The sequence below is a fragment of the Ailuropoda melanoleuca genome, chromosome 7, assembly GCF_002007445.2.
Source record: "Ailuropoda melanoleuca isolate Jingjing chromosome 7, ASM200744v2, whole genome shotgun sequence".
NCBI lineage: Eukaryota > Metazoa > Chordata > Mammalia > Carnivora > Ursidae > Ailuropoda > Ailuropoda melanoleuca.
Window position 1 is genome coordinate 47906260 of NC_048224.1, and position 25247 is coordinate 47931506.

The 25247-nt window shown below is 57.3% G+C and overlaps 1 protein-coding gene across 1 annotated transcript in view; it reads left to right on the top strand.

Moving 5' to 3' along the window:
• The first annotated feature begins 1303 nt into the window (after nt 1-1303).
• The window catches only part of DAB2IP (DAB2 interacting protein), a 43194-nt gene continuing 19250 nt past the window's right edge, over nt 1304-25247 (top strand). Inside the window, 4 exon segments of the mRNA XM_034664445.1 lie at nt 1304-1763; nt 20028-20181; nt 21845-21943; nt 22748-23302. Coding sequence (XP_034520336.1) covers nt 1594-1763; nt 20028-20181; nt 21845-21943; nt 22748-23302 — 978 coding nt within the window. The 5' untranslated portion in view covers nt 1304-1593.

A 25247-nucleotide genomic window follows, 5' to 3' on the forward strand; every position in this document is an offset into this window, starting at 1 on the left:
GGTGTGCCCTTCCCAGAGGGATTTGCGGTTCAGTGAGTGTGACCTGAAGATGAATCTCTATGCCAGAGGGTGGGGTGGCACCTGGGCCCCATGGGTCAGACTGGGTCTCTCTGCCCCCATAGTCTTCACAAACCTGGGCAGCAGCTGACCTTGCTTATCCAAGCGTCCCCTCCGCCCTGGCAGTTAAATCCTACCCCTGTCCTGCTGGCCCCATCCAGGATGTGGGTCCTTCCCTCCCTACCGGAGAGGAACCGGCTGGGAGAGGGAACTTGAACCCAGGACTGCTGCCCGGGAGCCCTGCTTCCCCACGGCGGCGCAGAGCCCTTATCTGCGGGTGACTTGGGTAAGCAAATCCTTGGCTTTGCCGGTACCTCTGCCTTTGTTCACACTTTAAACATGTTTGAAGGTAAGTGCGGGGTGGCAGGGGACTGGGGACGCTCCAGGCTGCCGCTCGGAGCCGAGGAACCCGGGTGTGACCTCCTCGGCGGCCCGGCGGGGCGGAAAGTGATTGCAGCTGCGGACAGCTGGCCTCGAAGACCGGCCCCCGCGGCGGGGCTTGGGAAGGGCGGGCCGTGCGGCTCCGAGTGGGCGGGCTCCCGGGCCGGCGGCTGGGGGCGGGGCCGGGCGCTTCCGGCCTGGGGGAGTGGGGCGTGGCGCCGCCCGAAGGAATGCGCCGGGAGCGGCCCGCCGAGAGCCGCTGTGGTGCGTCCCCCAAGTTCCCCTGCTCCGCTTACAGAGCTGTGGCTGGCCTGTCACACACCAGCCAGAGAGGTACCGAAGGATACTCATTCAGCACGTGTGCCACTGCCTGCTTTGTGTTAGACACTGGTCCGAGGTGTTCCGGGCTTACCAGCGTGAACACGTCCCTGTTCTCACAGACCTGACTTTCTTAAGGTGGCGTGGGAGGGGGCGAACAAGATGATTGCACATCAGGGCTACGAGGAAAGTGAAGCGGGGGGATAACTTGGGGGTTGGAGTGGAAGTTACTCCTTTAGCCGGAGTGGCCAGGGACGACCTCTCCCAGGACACTTGATACGAGACTTGATATGAGAGCGGAATGAGGCAAAACCAGCCTTGCCTAGAGCCAGGGCCGCTCAGAGGGAATAGCAAGTGCAAAGGCCCAGAGGCGGGACTGGGGCAAGATATGACCCAGGGCGGAGTCAGCACTTTATGGGAGGAGCCTGCAACGGACCTCTCGGGCTGATGTTCCTCCAGCTTCCTGGACCCAGAGCTTGGAGCCAGGTCTGCACCCTGCCAAGGTGCTCTGGGAGAAAGACGTGCCTGTGGCTGGAAGCAACTGTTGGTTTTCAGGAGTCTTTCTAGACTTCTTGTACCTGGAGGTTGTGCCATGTGGTTACCTGTATGGAAGACTGTAATTTTCCACTTGTTCCCTGGAGTACCCGGAAATCTCTAGATGTTGTCATCGCTGTGTTTTTTTAAGTCATTTTTGAAATTTCAACTTGGAAGAGAGATTCAGCATGTGCTTTGCGGGAAGGGGAAGCACGTCTGAGCACACCTCTTAGCTGCTGGCCCGGGCTGAGAGGTACCCTGACTTGGCTGAGAGAGGCACTTGGCTGCACGCCATTCTCAGGAATGAGCCTCTGTGGCCTCGGACTCCTTGGTGACAACCTTGGCAAGTTTCTGGGCCGGGCCAGAGCACCCGCTCTGTGGAGATCCCGCCATCCTCGCAAACCAGATCTGGCTCCCAGGCACCTAGTGCCCAGACCGGGGTCATTTGAGAGGCCTGCGCTTCCACTGCCAAGGTCTGTGGGGGGCTGTGTGGGAGGAAGGGGGCACAGGAAACTTCCTCCCTGGTGGGTGGGCATGGATCCAGCTGGAGGGTGTGGGGCTTTTTCTTGAAGGAGGCCCAGCCCTGGGACATTCCCCTGCCTCAGTCCAGGGCCTCCTTGGTGCTCTGAGGAGGTATGCAACAGCAGCCCTTTCTCTTACTGGCCTATGGGGACTGAATGGGAGGCCCCCTCCGGTGCTTGGGAAGAGTAAAGGTGGGGCTAGGGTTGCTAGGCTGGCTCGTCTCTCCTGGGAATCAGGCGCTCTTCTGAGGGAGCATCAAGTCTGGGTGGCACGGTGGGGAGAGAGGCTCAGTAGCACAGGACCAAGGAGGCCGAAGCAGGCAAGACTGTGGGGTACCTGGAAGGTAATCTAGGCCCAGGGAACTGGCAGGGATGGCAGGGTGGGCTGAGAGAAGTGGGCTTTGACCCCAGGCTGCCCAGTGAGGAGCCACTGAGGGCCCTGGGCTGCTGTTCCCTTAGCCTGGGGCTCCCAGCACAGGTGAGGAAAAGGGCAAAGCACGGCCTCTTGGAGACAGATTTAATAATCCTAGCCTGTCTCTCTGGCGGTTAGTATTGCAGGAGAGAAGCTTTACTCCTAAAACTTTTATTGATCCAGACACTAATAAAAAGTAAAGGGTTTTTTGGAGCAAGGTTTTTTTTCTTTTTTCCTACTGGAGCAAAGAACATCAGAGCCCTAAAACACAAATCTGTTTTCCTTCCTCTCCCTAGATTTGGGGCTGAGGGTGAGGTCTGGCCTTGTTCACATTTCACCTCTTCAAGAAGTCTTCCCTGACTGTGCAGGCCTGTAGTCATCTCTCGGTTTTCCAGCAGTTCACAGAAGCTGCCACTTGCACATCTGGTCTGTTCCCCGGAAGGGTCGGGGGTGGGGGTTACAGAAGAAGCCTGAGACCTCGAGGGCAGTGAAGGGCATCTGCCCTAGAGACAGTGAAGGTTTGCCTCCTGTCTTCTTGGGCTTTCTGGATTTGGTTCTTTTGCTGCCTTGTTCTTCATTTCATAAATACTTCCTGAGCTCAGACACCCTGCCAGCGCCTCCGTTAGGATGCAGAAATAGACTCGGCCGTGGCCTTGAGAGCTTACCTTCTGTCAGGAGAGAGGGTGATCATAAATAGGCGGAAAAACAAAGTAATTCCAGACTGGGTGAAGTTGCCCTGCTGAAGTGTAAGTCAGGGATGTTTGTCTCCTCTGTTCGGCACTCGTTTCCCAGTGCCTAAAATAGTGCCTGGCACAGAGTTTGCACTAAATAAATATTTGCTGGCTCAATGAGCCAACACTATGAAGGAAACCAAGTGTCTCAGTGGGGAGTAATGGGGTGGGGCAGGACCTGTGATAGACGGGGCCATCCATCGGGAATAACTGAGCTCCAGAAGCGGGCCTTTCCCCAAGGCCTTTCTGGACCAGGTGGAAGGAGAACTCCCCCTGAGGGAACAGCAAGTACAAAGTCCCCAAGGTGGAAAAGCAGAGGCTGCAGGTGGAGGGGGTTGGGTTTGGTGGATGAGGTCAGAGGGTAGGCACCTGACTACCTCTTCCATTTGGGGAGGAGTGTGGATTTATTCAGAGTGCTGTAGGGAGTACTTGGAAGAGTTTCTCACCACAACATTAAATAATCCAATTTGCCTCTGCCTCCCTGGTAGGGGCAGGGGTGAGGCTGCTAGCTGGGGTGGGCAAGGGAAACTTTAGAGGTGGGTAGCAGTAGGATTTACTGATGGATTGGATTCTGAAGGCCAGGGAAAGGGGGGAGTGTTCCTGGCTCCCGAGTCTTCACTTTGGACATTTTGTGCTTGAAGTTCTATGAGGCCTCCAGGAGAAGATGTCGGCCCAGCATGTCACGTTAGAGTCTGGAGCTCAGAGGAGGGGAGCGCTGGGAGTAGGAACTCAGAGGGGCCTTGAGCACGCTAGAGGGGATGAAAGCAAAGGGACAGATGAAGTCACCAAAGCAAGGTGTTCTGCTGAAGGGGAGTGCCCCCAAGTAAGAGCCTGAGCAACTCCCCCACTCCCGGCCCAGGGCAGGGGATGAGGTAGCAGGAAAGGAGATGGGAGACCATCGGGTGGTGGCAGGGACGGAGGAGGAACACCAGAGGGTCTGGTGGCCTGGGTTTCGGGGAGGGTGTGGGCTGCCCTCTGTCAGTAAAGGGAGGATGGAAACGGTGGTTGGCCTTGGCCCCATGAAGGCCCTTGGGAACCATGGAGAGAACCACTGGGCTCAAGACAGGTGTGTTGGATAGAAGAGGAGGAGGCAGTGGTGTCAGGGAAGGGCAGGAAGAAACAGCCAATCCGGGAAACAGGAGCATCAGGTGAGGGTTCAGATCCTCTTCGTTGGGTTTACCAGTGGCTTGCCCATTGGTCTCAGCCCTGTGTACCCATCCGTATCCTCTAAGCAGAATCCTTGGAGGCGATGCAGAGGGCTGTAGGAGCCGCCTGACATGCTCTTGAACAGGTCCCTGGGCTCTTCTTTCTCCCTTTCTCAGCAGAGCTCGCTAACCGCCCTGTAGTGGCTCACTGCTTCTGGTTTGCGGGACCATCTGACCCTGTTCTTCCCCATCTCCCTACTTCATCTCTCCCTGGGCCCAAGGTCCCTAGAGAAGAGCATTGTGGAGCTGGGTTTACTTGGAGGATCTTTCCACCTTTCCCAGAGTATGGCTAGGCTTCATTTACACTGATAGCTTTCTCTGGTAGGCTCCTTTGTGTGTGTGGTGTCCAGAGAAGTTTGAGGTCTCTTTCAGGGTATTTTGGTGGCCAGAACCTTGACCTCCCCCAAGGCTTGCCTGGCTGTGTGGGGTGTTTAGAATTATTTGGCTTGGGGAGTGGACAGCATAGGGCTGGGGACAACCTAAGTTCTAATGGTCCTCAGGTGGGTTCTCAGTATCTGTTGAATGAATGACATTCAGATATATGCGTCTTTGGTCTCCTAGGTTGTTTGATTCAATGCTTCCTCTGCAGCTGGTTAGCCAGTGTGTTCACATCTGTTATCTGCACAGGGGAGAGTATTTCCTCATTTTATACCTGAAGAAACTGAGGTCCAGGAAAGTGAAAGGTCTTGCCCAGAGGTTACAGTTGCTAAGTAACACCACCAGAACCACATACAAGGCCTGCAGACCCACCAGTGAGGCCACCCTTACTGACTAACCCTGGGGGTGAGGAGGTGATGGTGGGGTGTAGGGAGCCCGGTCTCCCACCATCCCTTAGGAGCAGTGGCCTTTTGCTCTGCCAGGGCTATAGGGCATTCCTCCTGACCACCTGTTTCTTCTGGTTCTCCACACCCTCCCTTCCCTTAGCGCACACACCAGTGGCTGTAGGCTCTAGGAAGATAGAATGAGGCAGGCCTTGAGCCTGTTCAAGCCTTGGGGGCTCCGAGCTTCTGGGAGGCTGTTCGTGTAGCAGGTATGGGGCGGCTTGTGTGGCTGTTGCAGAACTCCCCACAGGAAAGCCAGCTCAGCTTCACAACACCCCGTGGGAGACACCTGAGCAGGGGTGGGGCCGGGCTGCCCCTGGAGGGGTAACAGTGAGGCCTTGCCCTCCCTCCCTGTAGGCCAGGTGGCTTTGCACTCTTGCTTCCCTCCTCCTACCCAACTGACCCCCATTAGCCTGGGGGCGGGGCGGGGCAGAGGCAGGCTGTTATCAGGTTTTTAAGGATTTGGGCCACAGCCCAGCTCTCCCCCTCTCCCATCTCCATGGCTTTCTGGCCTGGATGCTTCTGGGGGAGGGTAGGCACCTGGGAAGAGCTACAGAGTGGTTTTGCATGGTATTCACGGAGGGTTCCAATTGGATCCCCCCTCTCTACGGGAGGAATCTGACAACCCGAGAAAGAAGTGACTTGTTCAGGGTCACTACCCAGGAAGCTGGTTTCCCACTTTGTGTCTTGCAGCATATCATGGGGGCAGCCTCCTTCAACCTAGCTCATCTGGCCGTTCTTTATTAAGTGCTCACGCTGAGCCAGGCCTTGTTTTGTAACTCATCAATTCCTCTTAGCAACCCTGTTGTGAGCTTAAGTACCGTTATTGCCCATTTTACAGAAAGGTGGCTTGTCCAGGAACACCTAGGTTGCAAGTGACACAGCCCAGATTTGAACTCAGTCAGTTCTTAACCAGCAGCCTGCCCAGCTCAGACTTGGTTGATTGCTGACCTCCCTCGAATCAGAAGCAGAATGGTCAGTCCTTGAAGGACCTGGCCCTTGCAGAGTTAGGCCTGAGGACACTGCCTGGCCTTGGCTGTTCTCATGGAGGATGGCCAGACAGCACCTCCAGTGTGCCCAGCCACTCCAGATGCCAGGAAACGGTCCACCTCTCTTGGATGGCTTGTTAGACCAGGTACCAGGCCATCAAGTCTCTTTTTTCCCCACCCCTGCCCACTCCTGTTCTAGCAGCTAGGCAGGCCCTGCCCACCCTTGGAGCCTGCGGACCTCAGGGGAGCCCCCAGCCCTGCAGCCCTGTGTCCTCCATTCTCGTGAACAGTGGAAGGGCCTCAGCCAGCTTGCCTGAGCCCTGGACTTGGAAGGACTCGCCTCACCTTTTCTTTCCTCTGGCCATAAAGCTCTCCAGAAGGGGATGAGGGCCTGAGTGTCAAGTACCCCACTCCTGCAGGGCTGCAGACCTGTAGACCTGCGTCTTCTCCCTCCTTCACCTCCTCTCTCCTTTTCCTATATCTCACCCTTACCTAGCGTTTGTCTGTCTCCTGCTATGTTGTGTCCGGGCATGATTTCCAGTGTTTTCATCTGTAAGAAAGGGGAAACAATAGAAGGGATCTCACAGGGTTTTGAGGCCCATACTGAAAGCCCAGTGGTTGGGCACCTGCAACAAGTGAGTCCCCATCTACCCTCTACATTTTTCCCATGAAGGAAAGGTGCTAGTGGGTATGGAACAGGTAGGGTCTGAGGGGCAGGGTGGGGAAGGCAGACCTCTGGAGGGAGCCAGTGGGAGCCAGAAGCCTGGCTTGGGCTGGGCTCCCCAGCTTCGCCGTGGCTTCCTCAGCTGTGAGATGGGGTCTGGGGTTCGTGTCCGTGGAGGGTTGTGAGCAGTCTTGGGCAGTGCTAGGAAGTGCTTGCTAGGCGCTGTGTCTGGCACATAGTGAGTGCCAAAACGTGGCTGCGGTTCCTGCTCTTCGTTCTGCAGATAGATCTGCGTTTGGGGGTTTTGGAGGTTCTTCAGGTGAAATTTGGATTTTTAGTATTAGGCATTTTGTTTAGATCTTCCTGAAAAGCCCAAGCCCTCCATTCAGATCATGACTTTGGGGGAGTTTTTTTGGGTTTTGCTGTCTTGTCTCCTGTACTGAAAAAGGGATCTGTGCCTTTAAGTCCCCGGCTGCCCTGAGTGGGACTCTGGCCCTTTAAAAGCACATTACAGAGAGTTGGAACTTAGCCTTTGTTTAACTAGCAGTGATTAGTCCCAGCGGACAGGGCTGGAGTGGTATGTCTAGGACCGGAGCGGTTGGACTGGTTGGGCCCAGTGGAGGACAGTGGGCAGACCAGTGGCTGACCTGGCCCCTCGGTTTCCCTGGCCTGGTGATCCTGGTGACCTGGGGATCCTGGTGTCCGTGCTGAGGGATGGTGAGTGGCGTGATGTTCTGATCTGCCTGAGCAGAGGCTGGAATGTGGGCCAGCCCCAGGGCCCCTGACCAACCTCCTGGGCCCAGGGAGACCCACGTGAGATTGATGGGAGCAGGCTGGTAGAGAGGGGTTGTCACAGGTACTCAGTCTTGGGAGGGACTCCTTTCTCCAGAGATGGTGTCTCTGCAGACATCTACCGCCTGCCCAGAATGTGGAAACAGATTAGTCCCGCCAAAAAGTAAAAAACAGAAATGTTGCTGCTGGTTTTAGTTTTTAAAGAGAGGAAGTTCGGTGTCCAGTGCTCCTTTCCACAGCCAGGCCTCGATGGCCTACCCCTTTGAGAACCGGGAAATGCTAGGAATGGCCGAAAAGTTTTCTGAACTGAGGATCTTGGCCTTTGCTCTGAGTCGCCCAACCCTGGGCTGGACTGGGTGGGGCTGCGCTGGGATTTGGGGGCCATGTCATCTCCACCCTAGCTCCCCAACACTCCAGCAGGGCTCTTTTATATTCTGCCCCCCTCCCCCCAACCCGTGTCTGTCCCCTGATCCATGAGTCTGCAGGCTGGGGGCAGTGGAAGACCAGGAAGGCTGCTCCGGGCCTGGAGTGTGTTCTGCTCCAGCGTACGAATCTGAAACCGTGTTAGGAGCCGGGTCACTGTGATGTGGCAGTCTTTCCTGGGGAAGTAACTCTGTCTCCAGAGAAGGCAGGAACTGGGCTTGTTAGCACATTGTCTGGTGGAGGGCTTGGGAAGAATAAATGAGCCAGTGCTGTGAAGCTCCAAGCACTGTGCCAGGCTTGCTCCACCCTTGGTTCCAACCACCCTCGTTGCCGTTTCCGGGGGCTACTGGTGGATCTGACCCTACCAGCAAGGTGTCGTTCTCACCATTTTCCAGACAGGGGAAACGATCTACCCAGGGTCACACCGGAGGTGACGGAGGCAGGGCTCAGTGTATGGTTCTGGCCCCCCAGAATTTCTGTAAGTTCTTTTATAGTTGGTGCATGTGACCACATGATTTCTGTAGTTTTGGGGAAAGCCTGAGGCTTTGACAAGCAGTGACGATAGGTTGGAGCTGGAGCCCAAATGCCAGGCCTCCAGCCCTGCCCTGGTACCTGGGAACAGGGACCTTGGGCAAGCTGCTAGACCTCTCCTTGCCTCCACTTCCCAGTGCCTCGGGGGGGTGGGGTGCACGGGTCAAGCCTTGGAGGGAGTTGTCAGTTTTGCTGGGGCACAGGTCATGGAGATGGGGGTCTTCGAGCCAGGATTCATGGATAAAGTGGACTTAGCTGCTGGGAGCTTTCCAAGCTTTGGTGGGCAGTCCGTGCTGCTGGGTGGGGACACACCTTGGATACTAAAGTGTATGGCATTATTGGTTGGAATCCCGTGGGCCGGGTGGCAAATGACAGATTGGACTAGCTTATGCTAGAGTTGGCCAGTGTGGGGATGGGGGGGGGGGGGAGATGGTGAGCTCTCGGAGTCGGGCACACTCTCTGGCCTTGGGAAGCCCCTTGAAGTCTCAAGGCTCAGTTTCCTTAACTGTAGTCAGGTGGCTGGGTTTTATACGCGTCAGAAGCCCACATTTAGTGGACCCATTGCTTGCCTCCTGCACCTCCCAGGTGCGAGGTGTCACGGGTGAGGCAGGCACTGTGGAGCCATAGACGCTCTGCTACATGGTTGCTGGGAGCAGGAGAAACTCAGCAGCTACACCCCACTTTTCTTTGACATCTGGAATTCCTGCCTTTGTTGGTGGCCTGGAAACCTGTGGCTCACTGGTGGCCACCCTCTCCTGCTTTTTGCTGCTGTTGAATGATCCAGGCTGTCTCCCGCTAGTTACAGCCTGGGAAACAGAGCTCTGATGTCCCACTGAGACACCCAGATGCTAGGCTTGGGGAGAAATAGGGAGGCCGGGTTCCAAGGCCCCCAGGCTCAGTGTTGGCATATAGGGAGGTTCTTAGTAGTTCTCTTCTGGGGCACTGGATTAACTCAAACCAGGAGTTGGGGGCGCATAATGAGGTTCATAAGCATAAGGAACCTCTAGTAGGCTCTGGCGGGAGGTAAGGGCAGCCCGTTTGTCAGGTGAAGCAGCCGAGGTTTAGGAGAGGCCAACTTGAGATCTCTGCTCTCTTGGCCCAGTGCCTAGTCCCATCTTTGACTCTTTGTCTCCCTAAGACCACAGAGCCCCTCTGTCCCAAATAGTGGCTGGAATTAAAAAGACAGCAGAGCTAGAGGTGAGCCCTGGGGCTGGAACCTAGAGTGCCTGTGTTTGTTCCCAGAGGTGTCTGTCCATCTCTCTTCAAATGGGGGCTTGAGGTGCCTACTTAAAATGGCAGTACTCTCGATCCTGCTGTTGGGGGTGGTAGGTGGAGTGGCTAAGGTTCTTTGGGGTCAGATGGCAGAGAGGCTCTTCGAGAGCCCACGTACAGGGAGGGCCGGGCAGGCCCTGCATGCTGGGCAGAATGAGAGGCATCTTGGAAATACCTGTGTGCCCAGGGAGAAGCCAGGGACATCCGGAAAAGTGCTGCTGGGGCAGAAAGGGGTAGAGTGTCTCGGCAAAGGCAGAACCAGGGCTGATCGCAGGGCTCACTGCGTGTCAGAGGTGGTGTCATCCCCATTTTACAGATGAAAGAAACGGAGACATATGGGTTAATGTGATCAAAGTCCCAGAGCTTTCTTTTCATGTGTGTTTGTTTTTAAGGAAGGAGATCTCTCCACGTTGACCAGTCATCAACCAGCATGATGCCAGGAGCTAGGGCTGTGTTGACAAGTGGCTGGTCCTCGGTTAAGGCAGGAAGCTTGGGGCCCAGGGATGGGGAAGGACACATCACTTTGTCACCCTAACGTGAACAACCTGCACAGAACAGGTGGCCATATGGCATAGCCCTTGGGTATTAGGAGGGGAGAGGTGCTGCCTCCACCCCCACCCTCACATTTCTTGGAGGGGCCAGCTGAGCCTAGGAGGGCTTCCTGAAGGTGGAGAGCTGGGAGGAATTAGATAAGCCAGAGGGGTAAGTGACTTCCTTGGGGAATGGAAGGCCTTGGTTTTCAGTTCTTTTTTTTTTTTTTTTTCTTTTTTTTAATTTCATCATCCCTCCCCCTTGGGTCATGAGTCCCCAGGGCCTGAGGCAGCTGTTGGAGGTATTTATGGTTGCTGCCCTGACGGGGGGGGGTGGGGGTGGCAGGGTTGCTGGGGAACAAGTCAGAAACCAGTCCCAACTTAGTGGTGTGATCTGTGGGACCAAGGGGATGGACGGGTGCCTTCACATATATGAGAAGGAGAGGGGCACAGACTGAGCTTGCAGGGAGGGAACACCTCGGTCAGGGTCTTGAACCATTCTCGAGAGTTCTCCAAGTGGAGAAGGTGGGAAGGGCATTCGGCAGAGGACCAGCATGTGTGCAGTGGGGTGCCGTCTGGGTCCCGGGGGACCTGTAGTGTCAGGGTTGCAGTACATGAGGCTGGGGGCAATGCTTCTGGGGCTGGGAGTGGGCGGCTTCACTGGGGGAGATTGAGGGGGGCTTCAGGTTTGGGGGTGTCACCCTCCGTAATCTTTCTGAGTGCCCTGGGCAGGCTCTTGGCCATTTCTCTTGGGGACCAGGGAGGGGGCCAGAGAGCTGTCCCCACTCAGAAGCAGGAGGGGCACTTGGCCCTCAGCTCACTTTGGATTTGCCCAGCCCTCATCCGATTCAATGAGTGTTCCTCAGATTCTCTTCTTTTAAAATTCAGGGCACTTCACTGTTCTACTGAGGTTTATGAATGTTTAAAAACTGCTTTGCGGTCCCCAAAGTAATTTGACAAGTCTGACAGCTATTGATTAAAAACCCGAAATTATTCAGGCTGCAGGATGACTTGGGGGATTAGACGGAAAGTTTTTTTGTTTCTTCTCACTCTGTGTGCCCCTTGCCTCCCCACCCCCCAAAAAGAAATAAGAGGTGGGGAGGTAAATGTGTTCCCGAGTGTTTTTTGAAAATTCCATTAGGCTGCGGAATCACACTGGAAAGCGTGGGGATGGGGCTGGTCAGGATGCTGAGGGGACCAAAACCAGCACCCCTCACATCCCTGGTCTCGGCCCAAGCTCCGTGGCCCAGGTCACCAACAGGCACCAATGAGATGTCACTCCAAAGGCACTGTAGGTGGTGGCGGCGGCGGGAGGCATTGTGGTATTTCGTACCTGGTCCGTTATGTTCTTGGGTCGTTGATGTGTTGGGGCTTCTGTGGTTCTCTTGGAAGTCGCCCCTCAGGTGAGGCGCTGTATCCTAGAGAGAGGAGGGAGCTTGTTCAGGCTGCTCAGCAGCAGGTCTGTGCGTCCGAGGGAAAGGGGGAGACCAGCGTCACAGGCAGGTTAAGGGCTGCCCAGAACAGGAGCCCTCCTGGGTAGGTTTCTCGTCTCCCTCTCACTTAGGGCCTCCAGGCCTGGCCCATTGTGAGCTGAGTACCGGGACCGGCCGGCTGAGGGTGATGAGACTGTTAGGTTCTCAACTCTCACTTCTGGACTGTTTGACCCAGCCAAGCCACTCCGTTCTCCCAGTCTGTTTCCTCTGGTGTCTTGAAGCTTCCTTCATCAAATCCTTTGGATTAACTGGCTTTGTAGGGGAGATGTTGCCCCATGAGGTGGGGCTCTCCAGACCTATTTGAGTTCATGCTCCCCCTTTCTGGTAGGGTGATGCTGCCTTTTGTGAGGGGCCATTGGGAGAAGGCCGTACTTTGATGTGTGCACCTTGGTAGGAATATCTTTCACACAGCTGGGTACACAGTAGGTACTTAGTAAGTGGCTATTAAGTCCAGGCGGCCACAGTGTCGATCATTCAGGCAGCATATGGGGCACTTCCTAGGAGCCAGGCCTCGGGCTGCACTCTAGCCATGACATGGACAAGCCATCCCGTTCTCCTGTTATGGTTGCCAGGGTGTGGGCCCTCCTTTGCCAGCTCGGGCTGCAGTGTGGAGGGGAAGCCCAGACTCCCAGGGGTAGGGTGAAGGCTAGAGACCCTGGCACCACCCAGCCCAGGGCTCAGTTTGTGTATGGAGATGGGGTCACATTGGTTCCAGTGACTGCTAGGACCTGCCCCCTTGCCTTGGACTGAAAGAACCCTGGGCCGAGAGGGACCATGCTTCCAGGCCCTGTCATCCCAGGAAGCCTTCCCAGGCAGAGCAGTCAGCCTCCCTGCCTTTTAAGGACAGGCTCTGTCTCCCCTGGGCCATGGGAGCCACTAGGCAGCTGCATTCTTTTCCCCTCCCCTGGGACCGCAGCTGGGCCAGGAGTGAGCACTGGCCTTCTCGGCAGCGGGTTCCCAGGCCGGCAGGGCACAGCTGGGCCTGGGGAGAGATGGCTCTGCTGGATGTTCTGGGTGGGGCGCTGCCCTGTTTGTGTCCTGCCCCTCGATTCCCAGGACGTTGGCGCCCTCACGCTAACTGTGCTCCAGTTCCGGAAGGCAGAGGTTTCCAGCACAGCTGTGTGGACCGCCTGGCTCTGACAGGCAGAAGTGAGCTTGGCATGTTCTGACCTGACTCCAGAGTCCTCAGGTCATGCCAGCCCTCAGGTCGGCACCTGCTCCATTGAGACCAACCTTGTCTGGGATTTCTACCCCTCCCAGGCCTGGTTGTGGCCGCGGGCAGTGGCAGTGGACCACACAAGCATGAGTGGGAGGTTGGTTCAGGGGATGCTGTGCTCGGGAGTCATGGGCAGAGGGGCTAAAATGGCCCCCTCAAGGGTTCTACTGACCACCCCTTCCTTTCATTCAGGAAATTAAGGGCCTTTTTTGAGGCATCCCAGAGCATTTGGGTAGATGTAGTTTGTCTTCATTTTATAGATGGGGAAAACTGAGGCCTGGAGAAAGTGAGAGACTAGAGTGGTCAGAGGAAAGGAACAGAAAATGGCCTGGAATGTCCTTATCTCATCACCCACTATGGAAACAACAGCCTTCAAATCCGTAGTTCCTGCATTGGCCTTGCTCCCAGCTGCACCCCTGCTCCTACAGTGGTGTCTGGCGCTCTTCTGTACCATCTCACTTGATCTTTCTAACAGCCCTGCAAGGGAGGTGGGTCGTTCTCCCCATATATGGATATGGAAACTAAGGCCTGGAGAGTTAAATGACTTAAATACAAATGGTCACTGTTGAGTGGTTTTTAAGGATGGGGACTAGCTTTGCCCCTATAGCTGGGCACTGTTGACACTAGGCCCTTCTGCCCTCTGCCCTGTTCCCAGCTGCCTTTGCTCCCAGGGCTTACTCCACCGCCTGCCTGCGTGCGCAGCCTGTTACCCAGCCATCCTCCCGCAGGGCAGGCATCCCTTCCACAGCGTACCTAGAAGGGCTCCAGCTCCTGCTTGCACACTCCCACAGACAGGGTGCGCACTCCTCTAAAACCAAACCAGCCTGGCCTATATGGGGACAGCTGTGCCTGAGTAGTGATTGGCCTTTCCTGGTCCCGGCTCTGCCCTCTGGGGACATGCAGGGCAGCTCCCTCTGCCCCTTTAAGACTTCGAAGGAGATTTTGAACCTCTCATTTTCCAGGCTATACAACCCCTCAACACACCCCACCCATAGCTGGGAATATCCTCCCCATGTCAGGTGGGGCTTCTTATTTATCGCAAGTTTTGTTTTTGGGTCTCCTCCCTCCTTGAAATAATGGGGAATTTGCTAAACTTCTGTGTTAGTAACCTTTGGAGAGAAAAAAGGCTGGAGTTGAAAAACAGCTCGTGGGTTGTCTGGAAGGCTATCAGATAAGGCTGTGGCTGGGGAGCCGGGACAATGTCCTCTTGTTCCTGCTCCCTGGCCTTCACAATGAGCTGCTATTGGGGCCTGCCTGTATCTCCAGTGGCGGCTCTACCCGTGCCTGTGCCGTGTCCACGTTTCCTGGGCAGGGGCTTTCCCACCCTCACCAGCCCCCCTGGCTTCTTCTGGACCTGGAGTGAGTGGGTCATGGTGAGCAGGTCAGCTGGCCGTGGCCTTTGGCTGCTCAGCTGCCTGTGGGCTGATGGGAAGTTGACGGAGGCACGGATGGAGCAGGCCTTAGACTCTGCTGAACAGGGTTCAGATCTCATTTGGCTGCCCGCCACCCATGCGATCTCAGGTGAGCCACCCAGCCCTTCTGGGGTGCAGCACCTCAGTCCTGGTGGGTTGTCCTGAGGATCCAGTGAGGAGACAGGTGGGAGAGCGGTGTGGCGTGGGGCTCAGCCGTATGGCCTGGATGTGAGCTCTTGTCTGCCCGGGAGCCCAGGGCAGCATGTTGGTGGGGGCAGCATTTGGGCTGGTTCGTTAGGCAGAGAGGTGCAGGGAGAGGTGGTAGGGCTTCAGGGAACAGCATGGGCAAAGGGCCCCCAGAGGGAAGGAGTTCATGGCTGGTCAGGGACCAGCTGGGGAGGACAGTCTAGGTCACTTGTCAGGGTTTGGTGTGAGGGGAGGTAGAGAAGGGGGCATTTCAGGGAGGGCTTCAGCACCAGGTCGAAGCACAGTGACTTGCTTCTCTTTAGCCTGTGAGGGGATGGCAGAGGGGTGGGGGTAACACAACGCTGGGGAGAGGGGCCCATCTGGCAGGATGGTGCTGCTGTGGTCCAGATGGAGAAGGCTGGTGGGGAGGCCCTCCCGCACTGCCCTCCAAGCCCTGGCCGACACAGTTTTCTGGAGCAGAGGCGTCCAGGGCAGGTCTCCCTGTCCTGTGGCCTTGGTACTCCCATCTGTGACCTGGGAACCATGGCACAGTCCCCTTCCCAGGAAGTAGGAGGCTTCTGTGCTATGGCAGTAAAGGCCTGAGCAGGTGGCCTCAGTTGGGGAGGGGACACAGGGCTTCTGGCTCTTAGAGTCTGTTGAGGGTCTAGAGAAACAGTTGTGTCTAGGACTCAGGGATGTCTCAAAGGGATGGGGCAGTGGTGGGGGAGTGAAGTCATGGAGGGTACAATGAGCCTTCTGGCCTTGGGAGACATGGAGGGAGCTCCCCATAACTGGACAAAGCCAGAACAGGGGCATTTCTCAGATTCTGGGTGTGCACTGGGGTGCTGCTCTTGGGACCTGACCTTGAGCAGACAGCTGCTGTGATGACCGATGCTTGAGTTGTCTTTGATCCCTTTTCCCAGTCACCAGGGTTGAGGGCTCAGGGAAGAGTGCCCTCATCCCAGCTAAATTCCTTCCCCTTCCCAGAGCTTAGCTGACCTTGGCTGCTGGGATATTGAGACTTTGGTCTAGGAACTCGGGGGGCCTGAATCTTGGTTCTGAGCCAGACCCAGCCCTACCCACCAGGAGCCCCTACCAGGCAGGAAGGTGGTCTGTAACAGACCTTCCCAGCATAGCCTGATGACTGCCAGGCTGTTGGGACCACTCGCAATGTTGCTGTCTCCGAGGAATCTTGGCAGGCTTCATGGCGGAGGGGGTGCTGATGCTGAGTGTTGAAGTTGGATAGGATGAGGGGATGGCATATGCCTGGAGGCCTGCCTGAGGGAGCTGTGAGCCCTGGGGAATGGACCCCCAGCTAATGGGGCTGGTACTGAGTCCTGTGCATTCCTGACCAGAAACCCCTCTTCTGGACTCCAAGGCCAGAGAAATGCCTCTCTCTGAAAATCCTTTGTACAACACTTCTTCAGCGTATGCTCATGACTGTTGAATTTTGTTTGAAATAAGACCCTTCTTTTTCAGGTAAGGAAGTGGCCCCCAGTGGGTTGAGGTATGGAGGTGACACTAGGGGAGGACCAGCCCCTGGGCCTGCCCTCTCGGAGCAGGCTTGTCTTTCCCCCCTGTAAAGTGGGGGTTAGCTCAGTGTCTGTCTCTCAGCCTTGTGAGGATGCAGCGAAGAGATACATGTGACATTTCCTGTGGGCACGGCCCAGGGCTGCCAACTCTGCTTTCATGCACGGAGCACACAGTCCCGACTGAGATGTGTTCTAGCCAGCCTCTCTGAGCCCAGTGCAGTCCCCTGGCGCCCCTGGTAGGGTTGTTGTGAGAATGAGCTTGGACCTGGGCTGTAGCAGTGTGAAGGCCTTTGCTCCCCTTGGTGTGGTGGCTCTGTTCTCCAGGGACCACAGGAGGTCATCGGGGTAAGCCATCATGAGACAGATCTGGGCACTGGAGGAGGCCACGCGGTGGGAGTGTTGGGTCACCTCTCTTACCCCAGCCATGGAGTGGCAGGGAGGGACCTGATGCAGGGGTTGGGGGTCACAGAGACCCTGTGTACAATGGCATCAGGCCCCCGACCCCCGCGCCGTGCAAGGCGGCCATGGGCAGGGCTCCCAGACCAACCGAGGCTCGCCCCATGGCAGCAGGGGTCTTGGGCAGATCACGTTAACTGCTGCTGCTGAGCCTCTGACCTTTCTGTAAAATGGGTGGATGACTATTCCTGGTGAAGGGGAGTGAAAGTGAGCAGCTGGGTGTCCTGTGCCGAATGGAGGCAGGCGCTTACGGGCAGAGCCCTCCTGGGAGTGGAGTGGGAGTGAGGCAGCAGCCGGCACCTGGTCACCTCCTTTAACTGAGCTTCCTGGGTAGGGAGACAGAGCCTACTCGCTGCCCCCTTGGAGCCTGGGCAGTCTGCGATGACCTCCGCCCGCCCTCCCTGCCTTGTTGGGCTTTTTGCCCAGCCTGTATGTGAGCTATAGGTGAGCAAAATGCTGCCCCAAAATGCTGTCCTGAGGCAAAGTCAGGGCTGGGTGAAGGCCTGCTTTGACTAATTGATGGGGTGGGCTGTTGTGGAGTATTAGGGGGTCCTGCAGGCCCGGGACAGGGCTGGCTTCCTGGAAGAGGTGGTTCTTAGGCCATTTGGTAATCCTTCTGGGTTTAGGAAGTGACCAAATGACCATTTTTCCTTCCCGAGCCCTCATCATTTTATCAGCCACCACCAGGGGCACACTCACCCTCTGCCAGCAGCTTTCACCCTGGCAGGGTCACAGCAGAACAGCTCCCTCTGGGGCTCTTGTGCCCCTTTTCTCTCCTGTCAGGAGCCTTTTGGGGAGGAGGGAAACAGGTGGACTCCAGGCTGAGCGGGAAAGGTATGTGTCTGCATGTGAATCCGGGATCCCAGGCCCGCTGGTCTGGCCCCCACCCAACGGGGCGGCGCTTCAAGCCTGGCCCTCTACTGTGCAGAAACAGCCCGGCAGACCTTGGAGTAGCTAATGGCTGGCCCTGGTGCCGCCTCCCCCCATTCCTCCTCCCAGTGAGTCTAGGCACATGGGGTGCAGCCTCTGCTCCAGGTCCCCAGCCTGGAGAAGCCCACGGGAGATTGGGATGGTCATGGCTGCCCAACTGGAGCTGGGATGCCTTAACCGTGAGTTTCCCCATGGTCCTCTGTTCAGCCAGGAGCCTTCCCAGGGAGGCCCGGGCCAGCTGGGGCATGTTTATGGAGCAGGATGGTGAGGAAGGAAGAGGAGGGTTCTGCAGCTGTAGGTTCCAGGCTCTTGCTGCTTTCTGGTCTGACCTCGACCTGCGGGGCTCCCAGGCTGTAACACCAGAGCCCCCCTAGCTCTCCCTGGGCAGGATCAGTCGGCTGAACCATGCCTCCCTCTCCTCTCCCCAGCCACCTCATCCAGGCCTTCCGAGCAGGAGGCGGCCCTAGCACGTCGTCACCTCCTCCCTTTGCACTTCCGGGGTCCCTACTCCGCCCTCCCAGCATGCTTACCTGGCAGGGGTTTCCAGGCTGGGCCAGAAAGCAGCCTGATCCTGGCCTGTGGGCTGGGTTTTCAGTCCTGGACAGCAAGCATAGGGAGCTGTGGGTCCCAGCCCTTCCTAGGTGGGGTGACTTTTCCAGCACCTGGGGCAGGGCGTCTCTTGCACTGAGGTACGATGCCCCATTCTGGGAGGGAGGCCTGGAGTTTGCCCCATGTGGTGGGCAGCCCGGGGTGGCATATCGCAGCCGAGGGGACTGCAGACCTACCCACAGCCTGGGCCAGTGCTATGAAGGGGGCGGAGAATGGGCTGCTGGAGCAGGGCCTGGGGAGCTGGTTAAGGGAAGGGGCCCGTTAGCACCGAAGTGGGGTGGCAGGGTAGGCCACAGCACGTTTGTCAAAGCTGCTTCCCGGGGAGAGGGTGCTGGAGCATCAGACTCAGTGTTGCTGAGTGTGCCCGTGGGCTTGAGCCTCACTAAGCTCCACATGTGAGTTTGGGGGTTCGGCTTGCCTGTAACCTGACCTCAGCCTGCCTCACAGCTTCCCTCTGTCTGTGCATTCCCCTCAAGCTCTCGGGAGTCCTACCTAAACACTTCCGTTCAGCCTGAGTGATCTGAGCCTTACCCTGTGCCAGCTTCACGCTGGGCATGGGGAACAGTTGTGGGGAGGCCGACTGGGTCTTTTGGGTCAGGCTATGCGGTTCCGAAGGGCTGGGGTCCCACTTCCAGCTCTGACTCCCATGGAGTGCCTAGCACAGGACTCCATGTTAGAGCTGTTGCCATGGACATGTAGAGACGGGGGTGTGGAGGGTGGCCTCTTGCAGCCTGTGAGGGCCTCTGCGCAGGGCCTGTTGGCTCAGCTCTGGATTCCGGAGCCCCCACATAGTGGGCCTCAGCTCCCCCTTACCTCCAGTGGTCATGGAGATATGGGCTACAGGGCTGTGCCTGCGGGAAGTGTTTGGTGACCCTGCCAGATCTTCCTGCCTGAGGTGGGGTCTTTGCTGAGACAGGGAGAGAATGACTGTGTGAGCCTTGGGCCATTAGAGGGCAGGAGCTGAATGGCAGAGGGTATTGGGGGAAGGAAGTCTGGGTGAGCTCAGCCCCGGGTAGGTTCTATGCCAGCTGCAGGGGTTTGGGCTGTGGACAAGAGTAGGGGCAAGGCCTGCCCAGCTTCCATGCTAGGGGAGGGCTTGCTTAGCAGGCCTGCTAGTCCTCAGGTCCCGGTTGTGGGAGGGGGCTTTGGTGGGGCAGTGCTGTGTGCCATTGGCTCTGGAAGGGACAGTCACCTCTCTTGAGAAGGACTCCCCCAAGCTCTGGTGCAGGTGTCATCTGAGGTGCTTTCCATGTGATGCTGAGGAGACCAAGGCTCAGAGAGGGGAAGTGACTTGCTCAGGGCCACACAGCAAGTGAGCGATGGGCCCAGGTCCAAGGCCAGGTCTGTCAGAGCCCATCCTGGTCTGGGCTCCATTTGGGCACCAGGTGGCCAACTACCTCTGCTCTTTGTACCTGCATTGGGCCCACTGACCCTGGCCTTGGCCCCCAAGTTCCAGCACATGGGCCCTGTCTGAGTCTCGGTGTCTCAGGTACTGTGCAGTGACTGCTGCGACCTTTCTGGTTTGAGCCTCAGGTCCTCATGTGTAAGAGGGGAGCAACAGAAGTGCCTGTGGCTCTCCTGCCCTGAGTAGGGCTGGTGGGTGGACTGGGATGCTCTGTGGGAAAGGGATCTGTTGACAGTGATGTTCTGGACAAATGGGTGACTGTTATGGTTTTGGAGGAAGACAAGGGCCAAGGAGAGGAGGTGGGGAAGGTTGCTTGGGTCCTGTGGGTCTCGAGGGCCAGGATCCTACCCCAAATTCAGTGCTGATGTTCAGCTCCTGAGTGGTGGCCTCATCCTCAGCCATTTGCTCCCTTAGAGGCTGAGCCACTTCGCCAGAGTCCCTCAGTGGGGAAGAGGGCCTGGCGGGTCCCTGTAACGCCAGTACTGTCATGCTCCCTTCTTGGGAAGAGTGATTTTCTCTCGCTGGGAGGTCTAGGCAGGCCTCCTAGAGAAGGGGGAAGGGAGGGGAGTGGCAGGCTGGGCCTGACACAAGAACCACTCACCCCCAGGTCCCATCTGATGCCCAGGCTGAAGGAGTCTCGCTCACACGAGTCCCTGCTCAGCCCCAGCAGCGCGGTGGAAGCGCTGGACCTCAGCATGGAAGAGGAGGTGGTCATCAAGCCCGTGCACAGCAGCATCCTGGGCCAGGACTACTGCTTCGAGGTGGGTCCGCCTGCAGGGGTGGGGGGCGGCACCGGTGTCGTCACGGTGAGGCCAGGTCGCATCCAGACACCCCTCTGGAGTGCTCCGGCCTCAGTGGGGGTTGGGTTCTTTGGGGCAAGGCTGGAATCTGCTCATACCTTTTGGTTCTTAAGAGACCAGGTGGAGCTGGGAGATGGGGGGCTTTGTTCCTGCTCCGTGGGCTCCTTGCAAATGGGCCAGCACTGTCTTCCGTGTGCAGGGGCACAAGGTCCCAGTGGGTGAAAGGAGTGAAAGCCTGTATAGAATTGCTTAAGCCCCAGAGCTTACTCACTCCTCCTTAGAAACCTCTCAAATGAAATGTGGGATAGTAGAGAGTATCCCCCTTTTTGGGCTTATCTCTCCTTCTGCATAAGGAGAGCTAGAACCTTTCCTACCCTAGCTTTCTGTGACCTGAGGTTTGAGAGCAAAGGGACGGCCACCCAACCTCTGCAGGGTGTGCAAGGCTCTGACCTGCCCAGTCCCTCACTGTAGATAGGGAAGCCGAGGCCCAGAGTGGTCAAGAAGATGTCAGCAGCCACACAGCAAGCCTGAGGCCAAACCAGGACCAGGGTAGTTAATGTTGCAGGTGTTCCTGGGAGTTCCTAATCGCTTCTCCAATTCATATTTTCTTCCCACCTCTGTTTCTGGGAAGCTTCCTACCACCAATCTTGGCATGATTAGGGGAGCTCTCTGATAGAGGAATGAGCCTGGTAATGAAAATCAGCTACCCAGGGACAACCTCCAGACACGCCTGGCCATGGGGAGAGAATGGAGTGGGGCCTGGCACCTGCCCCATACCCTGTGCCCACTGGCTGCCTTTTCTGGTTCAAGACTCCTGGTCCAGCTGGGCTCTGACTTCTTTCCTGGGATGGGCTGAAGATGATGCCTGTCTGCTTGTCCACAACAGGGGGTGCTGTTTTGTGCAGACCCTTTAGTGGCTGGATCATAAGGAGTCGGCTTTCCCCCTGTAGAGTCCTTGGCCTGGTGCTGGGGACAGCAGGAACAGAACAGACCTGCTTGGGTCAGGTTCCCTCACCTGGAGGAGACCAAAGGATAAGAGACAGCGGGGGTAAGGGATCCAGGCAGGAGGACCCCAGGGCCCAGCAGGCCGAGATAGCCCAATTTTCATTTCTCCAATGTGGCCCCCAAAATGTTAAGTTTCTGTGACCATCACTTTTGTCGCTGTCAGTTGGCAAAAGAACCACGAGAGGGTGTCAGCTGAGGACTGAGGTGATCCTTTGTGCTTACCTGTCGTTATCTCCTTGGTACCTGTAGTTTTACCTATAGAGGGAGGTTCGGGTTAAGCATTGCCCTCTGACCTGGGCAGGGGGTCCCCTCACCTTCTCTCCTCCTGTCTCTGGGAGAGTGAGATTGGAGCCAGAAAGATGCTTTCCTGTGGACAGGGGTGCTGAGGCAAGGGTGGGGAGCCAGGCCTGGGCTGTCCTACTGTTGTGGACCTGTTCCAGGACCTTGGGTCTCAGTGCGTCACCTGCAAACGTGATCATTGTGAGCCTTGTTCTGCCCCCTCCCTGTGGCTGTGGTGCAGACCTGGCAGCTGAAGTCCCACAAGGCCCAGAGGTCTTCCCTCACACTAGCCTTGCTGTGTTCCCCTCCTCTGTGACATTGCCCTGCCCATCCCCCACAGGTGACAACGTCGTCCGGAAGCAAGTGCTTCTCGTGCCGATCGGCAGCCGAGCGGGATAAGTGGATGGAGAACCTCCGGCGAGCGGTACACCCCAACAAGGTAGGCCGGGACCCAGAGCGGATGCAGACTCTGGCAAGAGGGGCGGAGGTAGGGATCTCTGGTGTCAGCTGCGATGGGGGATGGAGGCAGCGCCGAGCGGGCAGTGGTGCTGGGCCCTGAAGGAGAGCTCCAGTTGGCCAGGGTGACGCGGGCCATGGGTCTTCGTCCTTGAAGCTGCACATTGATGAGGCTGGGCCAGAGAACGGAGTATGGGGCTGCTGAGGACTTGGGTGCTAGTGTCCTGCTGCCTGGAATTCATGTTCCTTATGCATCCAGTTCCAGCTTGGACTCCAGTCTCCTTCAGAGAAGCACCACTGGCCTAGGCTGCTGGGCCCCCAGGCTTCTCCCATCAGGTTCATGGATACCCGCTGTAACTGGCTGCTTCCGTGTCTGCCTCCATGGCTGCCTTCAGGGCTCAGGCTGAGTCCTGGTCACTGTGACCTCAGTAAGGAAGGGGCTTTAGCAGCGGTCACCTCCTAAGTGACTTTACAGACTGGCAAAGTGCAGAAAAGCTGGTCAATGGCACAGTCACCTGCTAGGTGCCAGGCATCGTGCCAACCTCTTACTTGATCTGTCACTCTGTTTCATTCCCATTTCACAGAAAAGTGACCTGAGGCTTAGGTTAAACACGGGTTTAAGGTCAGTGGGCTAGTACAAGGCAGAACAGAGACCCAGCCCCTTGTCCGCCAAGCTCCAGAACTGTCCCCGCCTCCTCCGGATCCCATGTCGGGGCCGGGCCCCTCCTGGGCCTAAGAGCTCTCCGCGGGCCCCACGGTGAGCATGGCCTCCTTGTGCATTGCGCAGGACAACAGCCGGCGTGTGGAGCACATCCTGAAGCTGTGGGTGATCGAGGCTAAGGACCTGCCGGCCAAGAAGAAGTACCTGTGTGAGCTATGCCTGGACGACGTGCTCTATGCCCGCACCACGGGCAAGCTCAAGACCGACAATGTCTTCTGGGGGGAGCATTTTGAGTTCCACAACCTGCCACCCCTGCGCACTGTCACCGTCCATCTGTACCGGGAGACTGACAAGAAGAAGAAGAAGGAGCGCAATAGTTACCTGGGCCTGGTGAGCCTGCCGGCTGCCTCTGTGGCCGGGCGACAGTTCGTGGAGAAGTGGTACCCAGTGGTGACGCCTAACCCCAAGGGTGGCAAGGGCCCCGGGCCCATGATCCGCATCAAGGCGCGCTACCAGACCATCACCATCTTGCCCATGGAAATGTACAAGGAGTTTGCCGAGCACATCACCAACCACTACCTAGGGCTCTGTGCAGCGCTCGAGCCCATCCTTAGTGCCAAGACCAAGGAGGAGATGGCATCGGCCCTGGTGCACATTCTGCAGAGCACGGGCAAGGTGAAGGTGCGTGTGTGGGCACAGGCAGGTCCTCCATGTTGTGTGGCCCCACGTGGAGGCCTGGGGATGTGCACTGGGCTACCCGCTGTTCCCGTGTCCGAGTCTCGGATTTCAGCTCTCCTGGAGACTCCCATCACAGCCAGGTGGGCTCCCTAAACCCAAGAGTTGTGTCACAGAGTGGGGGGCTTTGTGTCCCTCCTCCGTGGTTGGAGCTGATCGCTGACACACACATGCAGCCAGTGGATGGGGGGCTGTGGCTTAGAGCGAAGGAGTGGGTCTGAGGAGCCTCCCCGCTGCACCCAGGGGCCGGCCGCTCCCAGACACACGTCCAGTGAGGCAGGATTCAGGGGACATCCCTGACATGTGACGGCCTGTCCTAGCCCCCAGCCTCACTGTCGCACATCAGACGCACAGGCTTTCACGTGGTGCTCACAGTGCCTGTGCTATTCAGCAGTCAGCCAGCTCTGGCGACAGCTATCCCCAGCCCCACAGCCCATGGAACGGGGATTGTCCCAGAGCCATCCGCAGCCCTCCTCTAGGGTTGGAGGGCCCCACCTCCTTTCATCTTCCAGACTACGCTTCAGCTCCTCCCGGCTGGTTCTGGAGAAAAGTAGGCTCCTTCAGGAAGGCTCCCCACCGCTCACTTGCCCAGCATGGTGGAGCGTGGTTCTGTAGGCTTCCAAGGTGGCCCCCCCCTTCACCCTGCCCCTTCCATTGGTGGGGAGCTACCTGAAGGGGGTGCAGTGGAGAAGGACTGGGCATTGGAGAGGGCTTTGGGTGCTGGCCTGTGTCATAGGAGAATAAAACACAAATGTCTTACCTATGTTTAAGAGAAAAAAAGAAGGAGTTGGGCCTCTGGCCTCTGGACATGGTGTGGTTTGAGAGCCAAGTGGCCTGTGATGGAGGTGAGGGACTGCCATGTGTCAGGGTCCTGAGCCCTCACAGTCTGGGGCGGGGGGAGATGCAGGTTGGGGGCCCAGGTGCATGACTCCCATCAGGGCCCCTTATTCCCTTACCTGTTCCCAGAAGTCTTTTGGCCCCCTTTGGGCCCTCCAGAGCCCCCCTGCCTATTGGGCTGGTGGCCCCCCTCAAGGAGAGGGACTTTCTCAGCAAAGTCCATGTGGGGAGGGAGTGCTGAGTTTCCTTCTCCCTCCCCCAGCCTTTGGACCTGACTAGGTAGGACAGGCTCTGGCTACACGGTCCCTAGTATCCTGGTCAGTGTTGGCAGGCAGCCGGGAAACTGAATGAACTAAGGGAGCCCCTGGCCCGCAGAGAGGGAGGGAGGGAGGCCTCTTCTGCGGCTGTGTCTGTTCTCTCAATTGCTGACCCCCAAGGGCTGGCCTGGCCTGGAAAGCCAACTCCCATCTGCAGTGACCTTTGTTCTTAGGTGCTCACCGTGGAGGGAGTTGGAAGCCAGGCTCCAGCCGCCCTCAGTGGGCCTGGGGGATCATTAGGCAAAAGGATAGAAAGTAACTCATGCTGGGGTGATGTGCATATGAGCTCCCCCTCTCTGAGCTCTTGGGAACTAGTGGGGCATTCTGGGTGAGAGGCAGCGTGTCTGATAAGGACCCTGCAATCCCAAGGTAAAGGTTGTATGAGTGGGCATCTCAGCACCTTCCTGCCCTCTCACCAGGCTCTGCCCTTCTGGGCCGTGGCTTTGCAGAACTCCTGTCCTTGGACTCCAAGGCTTCTCCCTGCCATCCCCACGCCAGATCTGGCCCAGGTAGCTGTGTGGACTTGGACGGGTCACTTTACTATTCTGTGCCTGTTCCCCTTCGTTGGGTTTTAGCTCTAAAGAAAGCTCCTCCTCATTGCATCCTGGGCCTAGCACCCACCCCAGGAGTTGTGGAAGACCTGTGACCGTGAGCAGGAGCCCAGTAGAGCTGCAGGGCCCCATGCAGTACTTGCCTCCACTTCTGTTTGTTCAGAGAAGGGGGCTCTACAGGTCATG